The 15,064-nt window shown below is 52.4% G+C and overlaps 1 protein-coding gene across 6 annotated transcripts in view; it reads left to right on the plus strand.

Annotated features, from left to right (window-relative positions):
• Positions 1-5,420, plus strand: part of TOX2 (TOX high mobility group box family member 2) — a 212,581-nt gene extending 207,161 nt beyond the window's left edge. For all 6 annotated transcript variants that reach the window (XM_072944273.1, XM_072944272.1, XM_072944274.1 and 3 more), the window contains 5 exons: positions 812-1,039; positions 1,502-1,582; positions 2,389-2,784; positions 3,504-3,631; positions 4,437-5,420. In XM_072944273.1, the coding sequence (XP_072800374.1) occupies positions 812-1,039; positions 1,502-1,582; positions 2,389-2,784; positions 3,504-3,631; positions 4,437-4,473 (870 nt within the window). In that variant the 3' untranslated portion in view covers positions 4,474-5,420. The remainder of the gene's footprint in view (positions 1-811; positions 1,040-1,501; positions 1,583-2,388; positions 2,785-3,503; positions 3,632-4,436) is intronic.
• Positions 5,421-15,064: the final 9,644 nt, after the last annotated feature.

Raw genomic sequence — 15,064 nt, forward strand, 5'->3', positions numbered from 1 at the left:
CTTCAAAGAGGGCAGGGGAATGAAGCCATGTGCTCCAAGTAGCACAGCTGAAATGTGGTGGAAGAGACCGGCCTTATGTAATCAAGGATTATTTGTGCTCATAGAGGGGAGAGCTGTTAAGAAAAAAAAAAATATATATATATATATATATAAATATATATATAAATATATATATACACACACACACATCTCTCCAAAACTTGGAATTAGTCCAAAAACCAATAACTGCACGTTCGTTCAATGGCGTATCGCAGCATCATCTAACAGGCTCATTCCAGAATTATCTGATTCTCTGGGAGAGTGTACCTTTGTTTTGATTCCTCCTTCATTATTGATTAGGGGGTTTTACACTCCATAAAGGGAGATGTTAACTTGGGGAAAAAGTGATAAAGATATAAACAATTTTTGTCTGATTACAAGGCAAATTAATTTTTCCCTGTGGAGATGCAAATGACTTCTGTCCAGGAAAAAAGATGAAAAGCCCCAAAGGTGATAGGTTTATTGCTCTGTTGGGCATTAGTCAATTTCTTTCTCTTGTATTTCTTTGAATCAACTTTGCCATCATGCTGATTCTCATTAAGGAGTTAAATGAAAGACCCAGGCAGGGCTCGTAACCTGGGCATGTGTGCGTGTGTGTGTGTGTGTGTTCAGGTCCGGGGTGGCCAGCCCCCAGGGGCTGCCCGTGTGTGAGCAGGGCTGGGCAAGCAGGGGACAGCTGAGGGAAGTCCAGCTCTGCCTGAGGCTGGGACAGGTGCCCTCTGGCAGGAGGCCCTGGGCTTCTCTGGTTGTCTGACTCCTCTCGCCCGGGCAGATGTCAGGAGAGAAGAGACCCTCAGCTGACCCAGGCAAAAAGGCCAAGAACCCGAAGAAGAAGAAGAAGAAGGACCCCAATGAGCCGCAGAAACCCGTGTCGGCCTACGCGCTCTTCTTCAGAGACACTCAGGCTGCCATCAAGGGACAGAACCCCAGTGCCACCTTTGGGGATGTGTCCAAAATCGTGGCCTCCATGTGGGACAGCTTGGGAGAGGAGCAGAAGCAGGTGAGCCCCAGCCCTTTCTGGGCCACCCCCCAAGGCTTTGAGGTCGGACCTGGAAGGTCTAAAGCCAGGCCCAGCCTCTGGAACTAGAGGCCCCTGCAGAGGTCTTCACTGGGCTCGGTTTGCCCATCTCTAAGCTGGGAAGGTAGGTTTCTTCCAGTTCAGCTCCTTTCCAGCTGTGTTCACTAGCAACTTGGCTAAGTGGAGAGGAAAGTGGACCTCCGCTTCCTCATCTAGAACATGAAAACAAGCATCTCCGTCCATCCTGTGCCTCCAACGCTGATAGTCTGGGGGCCAGGCCAGAGCTCTCCTGTCCACTGACCGTGTTCCTGTGGCCTCGTCTCAAGGGCCTTCGGGGGAACAGGAGCAGGCCTAGCTCACAGGCAAAGGCTAGTTGCCAGCTGTGTGACCTCAGGCTGACCATCTAACCTCTCCCCGATGTTGCCCGCCTCTTGGATCTTTCAGGCCTACAAGAGGAAGACAGAAGCGGCAAAGAAGGAGTACCTGAAGGCTCTGGCAGCCTACAGGGCCAGCCTCGTCTCCAAGGTAACCCCTGCAGTCCCGAGGCCCAGCTCTGCTAAGAGTGGGGCCACTTGAGTGACAGAGCAAGAACCAAGGCCCAGGGGAACGGTCAGCACCTTAGGTCTTGGAAGGGATGGATAAGACCCATGTGCTCACTTCTCCGGTGCACCTACTGTGTGCCGGGGTCACGCTGGGTACTTTATATCCATCTCATTTCATGTAATTCTCAACAAAAACCCGATACTCAGAGGAGTTAAACAACTTGCCTGGAATTATCCAGCTTGTTAAGTGGCAGTACCATGATTCAAACCCAGTCTTTGCCAGTCTTCAAATGTGGCCCATACTCCTGACCACTCTCTGCCGCCTCTGTCCACACTGGCATTGGGGGAGGCTCAGCGTGGCGGTGGATGTGTGGTCCAAGTCGGGGGCAGGGTGGGGCAGGTCTGGAAGCTGCTGCAGAGAACATGGCTTCTGGGTTAGGCCATAAAGGGCCAAGCAAAGAGCATGTCCTGGGTCGAGGGAACAACATATGCAAAGGCACAGAGGCCGGAGAGAAGCATAAATAGAGGCTAGCCCAGCTGGATGATGCTAAGAGTGTGGGTTCCCCTGTGGACAGGGGAGCCCCCAGGGGTTAAAGCGAGGGGTAGTTGGATGGTCAGAGCTCAGTGTGGTGGGACCCTGAATTATCTCAGGTTAGTCCAGGGCTCTCCCCAAGGGGCTCAACAGCCAGCCAGAAGCCGTGCCAGTAGGTTGCAGAACCACATGGCCTCGTGGCCCAAGTTCTGGCTTATCCACCTTCTCCAGAGTGATCAGTGTCTGTCTCCTTCCAGAGCTCCACCGACCAGGGTGAGACCAAGGGCACTCAGGCGAACCCACCAGCCAAAATGCTCCCACCCAAGCAGCCCATGTACGCCATGCCTGGCCTGGCCTCCTTCCTGACGCCATCCGACCTGCAGGCCTTCCGCAGCGGGGCCTCTCCCGCCAGCCTCGCCCGGACACTGGGCTCCAAGTCGCTGCTGCCGGGCCTCAGCGCGTCCCCACCGCCGCCCCCCTCCTTCCCTCTCAGCCCTACCCTGCACCAGCAGCTGCCACTGCCCCCCCACGCCCAGGGCACCCTCCTCAGTCCACCTGTCAGCATGTCCCCAGCCCCCCAGCCTCCTGTCCTGCCCACGCCCATGGCGCTCCAGGTGCAGCTGGCCATGAGCCCCTCACCGCCAGGGCCACAGGTAAGCAGGGCCCAGCAAGAACGTGCCCCTGGGGGACCCCTTGTGGAAAGGGGAGGCAGCTTGGGATTTAACCTCAGCCTTGGCCCCTTAGCTCCCTGAGCCTCAGTTACCACATCTGTGAAATGGGGCTAGTATACCTTGTCTGAGATGTACTGGCTGCAGTGAACAGCTGGTAAGTTGCCAGACAGATTCTTCAGATTCTTAAGGTATCCCATGCTCTCCTCCCCTCAACCTCTGTCCATTTCTGTTATTTGGCTGGAGGGGCTAAGGCCACCGTGACTTCCGCTAGGTCAGCCCTAGCTCCTGACCCTCCCCAAAGCCTTTGAAGCTTAACCCTACTAATTGTTCCACAGACACTGGTAATTACAAGGCTTACTTGGCCCTGGGAGGTCACTCAGCCCAATAACTCTATTTCACAGAATGGGACACTGAGGTCCAGGAAAGGAAGGTCCTTCACACACACACACACACACACACACACACACACACACACACACCCCCGATGCAGCTAAGCCGGGGTTGAATTTTTCAGAAGGTGCTCTGAGTGGGGAAAAGAAAGAAGCGTTCCAGGCGGAGAGGCAGAGCAGAGATTTTTATAAGCTGGGGAGGTGTCTCTGGGCTCACCCTCAGGCGCACACAGCTCCCGTCCCCACTAGCTGCCTGAGACGTGTACCCCATTCCCCTCTTGGCTCACCCGCCTCCTCCTCCCCCCACGGCAGGACTTCCCTCACATCTCTGAGTTCCCCAGTGGTTCCGGATCCCGCTCCCCTGGCCCATCCAACCCCACGAGCAGCGGAGACTGGGACAGCAGTTACCCCAGCGGGGAGTGTGGCATCAGCACCTGCAGGTTGGCCCTCCCCCCACCCCCAATGTTAGCTCTGCCCTTGTCCTGCCGACCCATGAAGGGTGGGGACGGGATGATGGGGGGTGGGAAGAGGTGAGGGGGACACTGCAGGTCACTGTCAGCCCTGCGCGGGGGGCCTTGTGGGCACTGAGTGCCCGCTGTCTTCAGGAGAGATCACAGAGCAAAGCAGGGCCCCAGAGGGACTCAGCTGGTCCGGAGCCAGGCCCTGAACCAGGGAAACAGGCCCGGCTCTGTGTTGTGGCTTCGCTTTCCGACTGGTTATGTTCACACGTGCTTGTACATGACATTGACAGCTGGGCCGCCTGTCTTTGCTCAGGTCCCCTAAGAGCAGAGACTGGGGCAGGGATTTGGGTGCCCTTGATGACGTGTACATGTTCAGGGAGAACTTGCAGGAGAAGGTGGGGGAGGGAGGATGAGCAGGGAGGGAGCCTCAGAGGGCGTGGCCTCAGCTGGAGACTGGCTTCAGCCTGATCCCACTGGAGCCCTGGATACCAATCACACCACAGTATTGGCCTCACCTTGAGGTTCAAGCATTTTGTACCCTCAGCATTGAGGAACAGGTGGTCCCTCGCCAGGATTCCAGGATTGCTGTTTGGTAGACAGTCAGGGAGGGACCAGCACGTGCCCCTCACTCATCCTCAGCGGTGCAGCCGAATCCGGGGATGGGTGAAGGCCTAGTGTCCTGCTGTGCCCGGGACTCTGTGTCCAGGCCCCTGCGGGCTGGGCGTCGCATTAGGTGGGGGTGGAGGGATCACATCAGCCCTGATGGTCCCTCCTCTCTCCCCAGCCTGCTCCCGAGGGATAAGTCGCTCTACCTCACCTAAGCGCGCCTCCCTCTCCTCCCCGAGGCTTGCTGGAAGGGCGCTGCTCAGAGCCTGAAGAGCTGACAGCAGAAGGAGGCCTTGGCAGGAAGCGGGGTGATGGAGGAGAGAGAGCAGTGACATGCTGACACGCCAGGGTTGAGTCTCTTCCTCGACCTCCCACCAGACTCTGCAGAGGCAGCCCGCCGCCCACCGCCAGCCCAAAGAACCTGCCGGAACCTTCCGCCCCCTGACCTGCTTGCTCCAGGGTTACTGTGGACCCCGCTCCTCGCCCTGCCACTGTACCCTACGTCTGGACATCTGGCCCCAGTCCAGGCTCGTGTGAGCTGCCCCTGGACGGCTCTCTCTCTAACAGAAACCCACCCCCAGGTACATGGGGCGGGGGCCAGCTCAGCCACAGACGTGCAAATACGGTTTTATGGTGTGAACAAGAGATTATGAAACTTATAAACTGTTGGCTCCGTGTAAGTACTAGTTGACTAAGTGTTTTAGAACTGTGCTGAAAACATCTGTAAGATTATTTTGTGGGGGGGAAGGTAGTTTCCTTTAAGGTAAAAAGCATTTTATATGACCCTTAGCACATTTTTTTTTAAAGTTTTATCTTAAGGGAGACATGCACAAAAGAGGCTGCCAAACCATTTCACCATCTGTATAGCAAGAAGAACCGGACAGTTTACAGCCACACTCAGAGACATGGCGCTTTTTTTTTTTTTTTTTTTTTGAATCTACATCCTCCATCTATTTAAAATGACCAACAACGACTTGTCTATTTATGAAGAACAATTGAAAACAAAAATGCCGTTTATCATAAAGTGTGCGTGGTTTGGGGGTTTGGTTTGGGTTTGGGTTCTTAATGTTTGCAGCTGTTTTCTGACCCTGCAAATTGTCTGTCTCGGTGCCCAGTGCTTCTCTCAAACGTCTTTATAATAAAACTTCTGAAAAGTTGGAAACAAGCCTGTCTCTTCTTGCTCTTGGCAAGCCAGGGCCAGGCCTTCTGGAGTGGCCTTTGGTGGTGGCTTGGCCAGGACAAAGCCCCTGGTGTCAGTCAGACGGAGGGCAAGGTCCCTCCTGCCATGGCCCGAACCCCGGGGTCTTTATGGGTGGCAGAGCCTCGCTGGCCTCAGTCTTGCCGTCTACAGTAATGATGGTGCGAACACACAGGCTTCTTGTGATGATTCAGAGGGTCTCTGGCATGGAGTGCTGGCCATGCAGGGAGCCCTCCCTGGCAGGTGACCATGGCAAACCGTTCCCCCACCAGTTCCTCACCACCGATGGGGCCTCTGTCCTCTGGAAGCTCCCATTCTGGAGGAGGTGAGAGGTGGGTTCAGGGTGACAGGAGCCCATGGGGCCAGGGAGACGCCTCCAAACCCAAGTGTAGGCAGCGTTCCAGACTAGGCCCTCTTAACCAGGTTTCCTGACAGGTGGTGATACTTCAAAAATAATAATAATAATTATGTGGCTATTTTGAATGCTTCTGGAAAAATCACAGTCGCCTGGTGTAGAGGAGCTTTGGGGAGAGCGCAGCTCTTGGGCCCCATGACGCAGCTATGTTGAGGTGGGGGGCAGGTGCCGGCACCCCAAACCAGGCCCAGGAGCTGGACAGAGGAGGCACCACGTGTCTGGCCTTTGTTCTCCAATCCTGTAACCCTGCTCGGCCCAGATAACAGCCCCCAGGGTGGGGCACAATTTCTCTGTGCGCAGTCTCCTCACTGAAGGGCGTTTTGTAATTCACTTTGGAAAAAGAAAAAAAGGAAAACCAGCCAAACAAACAAAAACAACATGCTGTCATGTCAGCAGCATCATTGCAATGTGAAGCGTAAATAGTTCACGTTGTTACAATTTCCTTTCCTACATGGGGCCTGTCAGTAACACACTGATGACTTAGTGTAATATTCGACTCCTGCTTTTACACTGGAGAAAACGGTGTTATTGAGATCCACGCAGGCAGCCCCAAATAACAAGAGTGCAAGGCTACAGGTTCTTGCTCCCGAGGTAGACACTCTCACCTGCTCCCTTATCGCTGCACCAGGAACTCAGGATTCCTTTGAACAGGTCTGCATGCCAAGGCTGGCCTTCCTCTGAGCTGCAGGGGATGCTCAGAGACACCCAAGCAGAGTCTGAACCCCCCGCCTACAGATATCAGAGGGTGGCCAAGTGGGTGCATCCCAATGCCACAGGGGGTAGGAACAGAGCCAGTGGCAGGTGCAAGAAGGCTAATTTCAGGGCGGTGGAGTGGACTATGCCACCTGTAAGGGTTGCTGTGGCTGATACCATTACTGGCCAGCGCCCATCCCCCAGCTCCTGAGTGTTAGCAGCTCACAGTTCACAGGTGCCCCTGTTGGTCCCAATCATTGTCCTGGACCAGGAGGGGATGCCCCATCCCCTCAGAGCTGCCCTCAGCTAATGACGGAATAACGGAGCAGCCAGCTCCATGGTATCACTCACGTTCCTGAGCTCCCGTGGGATCAGGCTGCAGCAGGTCTCCAGCCGCAACAGCATCCTTGCTCATGTGGAGGGGTTACCGGGGCCTCCCTCATCCCTCCTCTCCAGTCTTGCTCCTGCTGCCAGAAAGCACCCCCATCCACCACCCGCCTGCCCATCTCTGCCCATCTGACCTCATCCGTGCCTGACCTGCTGTTAGAGCTTTGCAGGGGAGGAAGGCTGCCCTCCAGAGGTTCTTATCAAACAGATTGATAGGCACTCATTCAACAAATACTTAATGAACACTGGGCTTGGTGCTGCATCACAGTATGAGTAAGACAGGCCAGGTCCCTGCCCTCTTGGAGACGTAAAGCATTAAACAAGGATATCCACCAGTACCCGTAAGATTTCAAATGGTAAGGATGCTTAGGAGGACCCCCAGACAGCTATTCTGAGCAAGAATAACAGGTGGTCCTGGGCCAAATTGGGAGAAGGTGGTGAAGGACGGGCTTTTGAGAAAGTGAGCCTGGTGGCCCTCCCGCCCCAGCCATCCCCTCCCACAGGAAAGAGGTGTGGACCGTGTCAGGATTCGGGCTCCGGGAAGGGGCACTGGTTTCTTACCCATCTCTTCGGGAGCTCTGGGTATGAGTGTGTTGGGGGTAGTGATGTCTGGCCCCAAATGCGAATCAATTTCTCCAACCCTCACACCCCAGAGGCAGCCCTGGTCACCTGCACGGGGCCATTGGAAGCCTTCCAGTCAACATAGTTTTACACAAATAACTAATGCAGAAGAAGGGTAGTTTGAGAGGTGACAAATGCTCAGAAGACAAAAGGGATGGGACACACAAAAGGGACGGGTGGAGGGAGCTTGTGGCCACTTCAGAAAGGGGATGGAGGTAAAGGAACCAGCAGTGACAGTCTCTGAGAGGACTGAGTTCCTGAGAGAAGGAAAGGCTGAAGCAAAGGCCCTGGGCAGGAAGCAACTGGCATGTTCTGAAACAGCAAGGAAACCAGAATAGCCAATGATTGAAGAGGAGGCTGCAAAAGAGGGGTTTGAGGATGCAGCCCGTGGCCAGACCAGGACTTCTACACCCAGTGACGAGTCTGGACTTTGCTGTGGGGCAATGAGAAGTCATTTGTGTGAAGGATGGGCAGGATCCAAATTGCATTTTCAGAAGATCCCTCTGGCTGTCGGGAGGGGAGCAGATTGTAGGGCAGGGAGAGGAGGAGTGGGGAGATTGGTCAAGGGGCTGTGCAGTCAACCAGGGGAGAGAAGATGGTGGCGCCAGACAGGGTGGTGACACTGGAGGGGAGGCATCTGGATGGCTTGGATGCACGGCATCACTGGAAACTGGCCAGGGACCAGAGGGGCAGTGAGATGAGGACAGCTGCGGGCTGAGAGAAGCAGCTCTGGGCGAGGGGTCCGCAGTCCTGGCCTCGGGACCTCAGCCCCGTCTCTGCCCCACCGTACACTCCTGGGTCCCGCCAGCTACTGTGGGACTAATATTGCCTTTGAGGGATGAGAAGGGAAGCAGACAGAGTGCTGGGCAGGAAAGGGCTTTCTAAACTGGAGCCACGAAGCCACTAAAGAAACCACTCTGAAGACATTCCAGTGGAGAGAGAAGCAGACAGGGAGGCCCCGTGATCTGGCTGTCATTCTTGGGTCTGAACTTAATTGTGTTCCCTCAAAATCCAGATGTTGAGGCCCAGCTCCCCGTGTGATGGTACTTGGAGGTGACTGGGTTTCGATGAGGTCCTGAGGGTGGGGCCCCTGGGATGGGATCAGAGCTCTAGTGAGAAGAGGCACCAGAGAGGGGTACTTTCTCTCTCAGTCTCTCAATCTCTCAACGTCTCTCTCTTCCTTCCGTATGAGCTCACAGTGGGAAGGCAGCGTCTATAACCCCAAGAAAGAGCTCTCGCCAGAAACTGGTGGCACTTTGATCTTGGCCATCCAGCCTCCAGACCTGCGAGAACATCCATTTCTGTGGGTGAAGCCCCCAGCCCCCCGCTGCTGTCTTGTCCCGGCGGCCGGCCAGGCTGACTGATGTGCCCTCGGAGTTAGGGCTCTGGAGGGCAAGAAAAGGGGGACAGGACCCCGTGGCACTCGGAGCGCGCAGGACCAGGCAGGGCTCGGCGCCCTGAAATCGTGCCTGTGGGATGCCTACACTAATTTCACGCTGTCTTATAACAGCAATTAGCATCGACCCTGGAGGAAGAATGTTATGTTCAAGGTCCTTGAATTCGACTTTTAAACTAGTAATACATGCATGTCACTTAAGAAGTCAAAGTGTACCACACAGCTTATACACTGCTCTCCACGCCTCCCGGCCCCTGGCTCCCACCGCCTCCCTCCGCACCCGCCACTCGGGTATTCCCTCTCTTATTTAACAAATAAATATGGGTATACTGCTGTTTCTTGATTTATCTGTTTTTAAATGTATTTCTTTTTTAATGGAGGTACTGGGGATTGAGCCCAGGACCTTATGCGTGCTAAGCCTGCTCTCTACCACTGAGCTTTACCCAGCCCCCCATTTTATCCATTTTAAATATTATTTCTTCAAAACAGACTTCTTTTGTATAGCGCAGGGAACCATATTCAATATCTTGTAGTAACCTTTAATGAAAAAGAATATGAAAGCGAATATATGTATATACATGCATGACTGGACGTTATGCTGTACACCAGAGACTGACACATTGCAACTGACTATACTTCAATTAAAAAAATTGATAAATATTATTTCTTCAGTTATCCCCCTCAAGGGACCCTTACAACACTTCTTGAGGACCTTCTCTGTGCCAGGCATTTTATATGTAAAGTCTGGCTTATTTTTCACACAACCCTGTAAAATAGGTGCTGTTAACTCTGTTTCACAAATGAGCAAACAGAAGCACAGAAAGATGGAATAGTTGATCCCGGAACAAGTCAGAGGCAGAGTCAGGGCCTGGACCCCAAGTCTGTGGCCTCCATCCGTGGGTTCTGAAGGCATGGCTTCCAGCATTGCGGCTGAAAAGTCTAAAGTCACTCTCCCTCCCGTTCCCTCGTATGTCGCCCTCATTTTCCCCTCCTCTGGGAGCTTTTGGCTTTCTCTTTGCTCCCTGTCTTGGGACAATACGGTGCTGTACCTGGATCTGGGTCTCTTTTCATTGGCTGGCGCCAGGTAGACCCTTCCAGTCTGAAGAGGGCTGACTGCATCTCCCCACCGACTTCTGTCCTACTCCAGGACCATATTTTGAACTTAGAAGGCAAGAAATTGGCCTCTTTGTGCTCCAGTCCACAAAGAAATGATGGTTTCCATAGCTAATAGGGGAAGAATGTGAGGAACAAACACACTGATTATTTCTTCCACGTAGTGTCTCAAGCCGGGGGAGGGTCGGCCCAGGGTGGGGGTGGGGGGTGGTTTTTTCTGAGTCTTCTCTCCTTGGCTTGCAGACGGCCGTCTTCTGTCCGGGTCCTTATGTGGTCGTTCCTCTGTGCATAAGAGCTCCTGGTGTCCCCTACGGGTGTCCTGATTTCCTCTTCTTATAAAGACACCAGTCACATTGGCTGAGGTCTCATCCTAATGTCCTCCTTTTAATTTAATCTCCTCTTTCAAGGCCCTATCACCAAATACAGTCACATTCTTAGGTACTAAGGGTTAGGGCTTCGATATATGAATTGTCGGAGGGACACAATTCAGATGGCGTGGTTGATATAGATTAGAAACCCCACAATGTTGGTTTAGTCCAACCACTGGTTCATGGGCCAGGCAACAGCAAATCAGAAAAGAGACACAAGTTGGGAAGGATTCCGCACGGGCCTGTGAGGTAGCTGACAACTCTGATCACCCTGCTTGGGAGGATGCTGTGAAGTCAAGATGTGTCCCAGTCACTTCCATCTCACCATCATCCATCCCATCACACATCTGATGTCGTGCCATGCAAGCTGCAGTTACTCAGAGGATGTTTACTGATATGTCAGGGGAAGGTGCAGAAGGACAGGGCTGTCCCCTATGTCTCCAGAATGACACTGGACCACAACCATTTGTCATCTCTCCCGAGTGCCTTCCTAAACCTCCAAGCTTCCCTCCAATTTTTTTTTCCAGTCCACAAAATGTTATTAGTATAAATGGAGTCAACAAACTGTTATTGGCATAAATGGTGTTACAAATCAAATGATGTCAGGGTCAGGTAGATAAGATAAACAGAGGAAAGAGATGATGATGGGGCATGGTGAGGACTGTGGCTAAGTGGAGACTGACTGCCCTGCCAAAAACACATTTAAATTCAGTGTTTTATGTGCATAGAAAACAAACTGTGGTTCCCAGGGGGAAACCAAGGAAGGGATAGATTAGGAGTTTGGGATTAATAGATACACATTACCATGTATAAACTAGATAAACAATAAGGACTTACTATATAGCACAGGGAACTATATTCAATTTCTTATGAGCTGAAAAAATATATGTGTGTAACTGAATTGTTTGCTGTACACCTGAAACTTACATTATAAATTGATTACACTTCAATAAAAAATAAGAAAAAATAGAAACAAAAATAAGTAAGTTCAATGTGTTTTAAAACACCAGGCAGGCCCAAACAAAACAAGTTTGCCAGTCGAATGCACCCTTCAGGCACTTAGCTTGTGCCCTCCTTTGAGGGTATGGTTAAGTATATGGGTTTTGAAAATGGGCACACAGACCTGGGTTTAAATTTTAGCTTCTTGTCTGCAAAACACTGTGGCGTTTGAAATCATAGAGCTGTTGTGAGGAATATATGAAATAATGCATGGAAACTGCTTGTGCAGGGCCTGGCATATAGTAAGTGCTTAATATATAGTAGCTGTTATTATCATGGTGACTCAGAGAAGAGCAATGGTGATGAATTTTTAAAAATAAAAGTACCCTCCTCGAGCAAATTTATGAGGTCATTCATGCGTGGAGTGGTGGCGCCCCCTCGTGGTCACTATCTAGAACTGCAGAGAAGTGTAGCGGTCCAGACAGAATGGTTAAGAGCCAAATTGGGCTATAAGGTTAGACTATGGATTTGAATCCAGCTCAGATAGATATAAGTAGGTAACACAGGTCATTCACCTCCACTCATACCCTTCATCCCTTTCTCTGAACAATTTTACGATTCCATGGGGTGGTTCTAACAATTTAATGAAACTATATAATAACACTTCGCATGCAAGTGATATTAATAGCCCTTAATTTAAAGTGCTGGCTATGATCTAGATGACACTAGCATGATCCTAGCACTCAGAACACCATTGGCCCCACGTTGCTAATATCGTTCTCTCTTGCGAGAAAGTGAAACTGGTGGGTAATTATTTTTCTTTCACTGGGTCGGGGTGAAAAGGGGTTACTTTGGCTTGGAGCACCTGACCAAAAAAATAGATCCCCTGTGGATACGAGAAATCTCATTAGAGCAAAATATTCCTTTGGATCATGCACTGCTCTTTCCAGACTTCTCTTTTAAAGGCTGACCATTAGTAACAAATGCCCAGATGAGGATGAGTGTATCAGCTGCTTCCCTCTGCGACCAGAGAGGACTGGGAGACACTGTGTGTTGTCATTATCTCCAGCTGGACCCCTGCTCCACACACCCGCTCTGCCTCTCTTGCTGTTCTGTCTGGAGAGGTACCTTTCTTCCTTCTCAGAGGCCAGTGGGGAATGAGGAGCCTAGGGTGGGAGATCCTGCCCTCCAGCTGGCTGGGCCCCACCCTCAGCCCTGCCTGGAGATGGAGAACCCGAGGCCAGGCCTGGCCTCAGACTGCAGGGCCTCCCTCTGCCCATCTCAGGGCTGATTTCAGCCTTGTGAGCCCTTGAGCAGAGGACCCGGTTAAAACAGACCAGACTCCTGAACCACAAGAACAGTGAGATGATACACAGGTGGTTGTTTTCAGCCCCTAGGTCTGGGGTAATTTGTTACTCAGCAATAGAAAAATTAATACAATCTATAAGGTTGCCCTAATGGTGGCAGTTAGACAGTGTTTGATTGCTAAAGAAAACTCACAAGACCCCGATGACAACGCCTATAAAGTAAGGTTTATTGCAAGAAAAGAATTTAATATAGCAACAGCCTCACAGTGGAGAGTCATCACAGACAAAGGCTGCCTCACAACGAGGTCCCGAGAGGCTGTAGGTGAGCTCCAACCAGTGTCGGGACACAGGAATATGGACACTGGAGGCGTGGGATAGCAGCAGCCGTATCACTTTTTCAGGCCTGAAGCCTCCGAAGGTCATCATTTGGGCCTACATCTCTTGCAGCACAGCCAGATCCTTTGCGAGTTCATCGGAGATTATGAAAATTCCCATCTGGCCACAAATCCATTTCAATCTGAATCGCACGGCTCGCCGGCCCCACATTCTTTTTGCCCTAGAAGAGTCCTGCCAAGACCTCAAGGCAGTGGTCAGTGATTATTGGCCTTGGCCATGTCCACGAGGTGGTTTTAAGTTCCCCCATGGCACAAGACACCTTAAAAGGATCCTGGACCTGGCAGAGGATGGGACAAACTTGCTAGAGCTGCTGCCGGCCACAGCTGGAAAAAGGACCAGCTAGGCTATGTGCTATGCCTCAGCCACCAGGGGGCGCCTGACTGGGCCCAACCTTAACCTGACTCCGAGGTTCCAATAGGGGCTCAGTAATGAGCTTTCATTCAAACCATCTAAGGTGGTTCTAATGTAGCCATCCTCCTGTCCCCACCCCACACCCCCACTTTACACACACGTGGAGGCATGTGCGCGCGCACCCCCCCACACACACACACAGTCGGTCTACAGACCAGCCAACTGGGCTGGCTGCCCACCCCTGCCCCTTCCCTTGGTGGGTTTTATCCAAACCTCTGCAGAACAACTCCCTCCTCCTCACTCCCACCCCCTCCATCCTTCCTGTGGTCTCTCCAAAACCATCCTTCCTGATAAGCACCCCTGGCTTATTCCAGGGTTTAGAAAATCTTTATCACCCATTTGATTCTCACATGAAGAAGGCAGTGGGACAGGATTTATGGTCTCCCTTTCAAAAGAGGAAACTGAGGCACAGAAAGGGGGAATGACGGGCACACAACAAGTCTGTGGTGACACCAGACCACACCGCAACCTGCCTGAACTCAAGCCTATTGATGCGCGAGGCACCCTCCCCCTCCAGTCACCTCACGGGGGCTGCTGGCTTTGACAGAACCTTAGTGCTCACCCGCAAACAAGTCAACTGCTTGCCAGCCGCTTACTTGCTGTGTGACCTTGGGCAAGTCTCTTCTCCTCTCTGAGCTTCTGTAAAGTATGAGGATGGCCTCTGGGTCCCCCCTCTGACTGAGACATCCTGTGACTGGGGCTTGAATCATCTCTGCCCCCTTGGGGCTTCCGGGGTCTCAATCAAAATGCAAACAGACTTGTGAGAGGACCGATGACAGTACTTCAGGGCAGCAGCAATACGATCCCCAAAGCGGGAAGTCTCCACTTCTCACGGCTCGCTCGCTGCGCGCTGGGCTTTCCATAAGCTTCAACAATGCTAAATTCACTACAACCCCAGGAGGGGGCAGTGTTATTTCCCACATTTTATAGATAAGAAGACTGAGGCTCAGTGACATGAAATAAGTACGCTGAGCAGGACTAGAGCCCAGGGAGGCCTGATCTCAAAAGGTAAGCTCTTCCTCCTGCTATAGGCTGCTCAGGGAATCTTCTGGAAGTCTGCTTTAGAAACTCAGAGTCTACCCTAGAAGCTCTATGGCCTTCTTTGGGTGGACCCTCCAGAACTGAAGCCCTTCAGCTGCTCCTCAGGAGGTATTATGGGAACTTTAAGAGAGAGAGAGCCTGGACCAGCATGACCCGGGTCCCCAGCCTCCTCCTGCAGCCAACCCCTCATCCTGGGCCCACAAGCAGACACCGTAGCTCAGCCGGAGCCTGTGAGCAGATGCAGGTTTATTATTTGCACAGATGGCAGCTTCCTGAACCCTCACCCCAAACACCAGCCCCCAAACAAGGTCCCGGAGTTCTGGCAGCCAAAGGCTTATCCCCAGGCCTGAGCCAGACCAAAATCCTTGAACCACGATCTCAGAGCCGAGGCCTGGAGCCTGTCAGCCCTGAGCAGTGCCCCCAGCCCACCCCCACCCCCCTATTCCCTAGGAGTCCTGAAAAGCCCCCACACAGACAGCGAGCCCCTAGATAATGGGAAAACCCACGGGCTCCTCTCTGCA

This window comes from Vicugna pacos, chromosome 19 (assembly GCF_048564905.1).
Source record: "Vicugna pacos chromosome 19, VicPac4, whole genome shotgun sequence".
NCBI classification, from domain to species: domain Eukaryota; kingdom Metazoa; phylum Chordata; class Mammalia; order Artiodactyla; family Camelidae; genus Vicugna; species Vicugna pacos.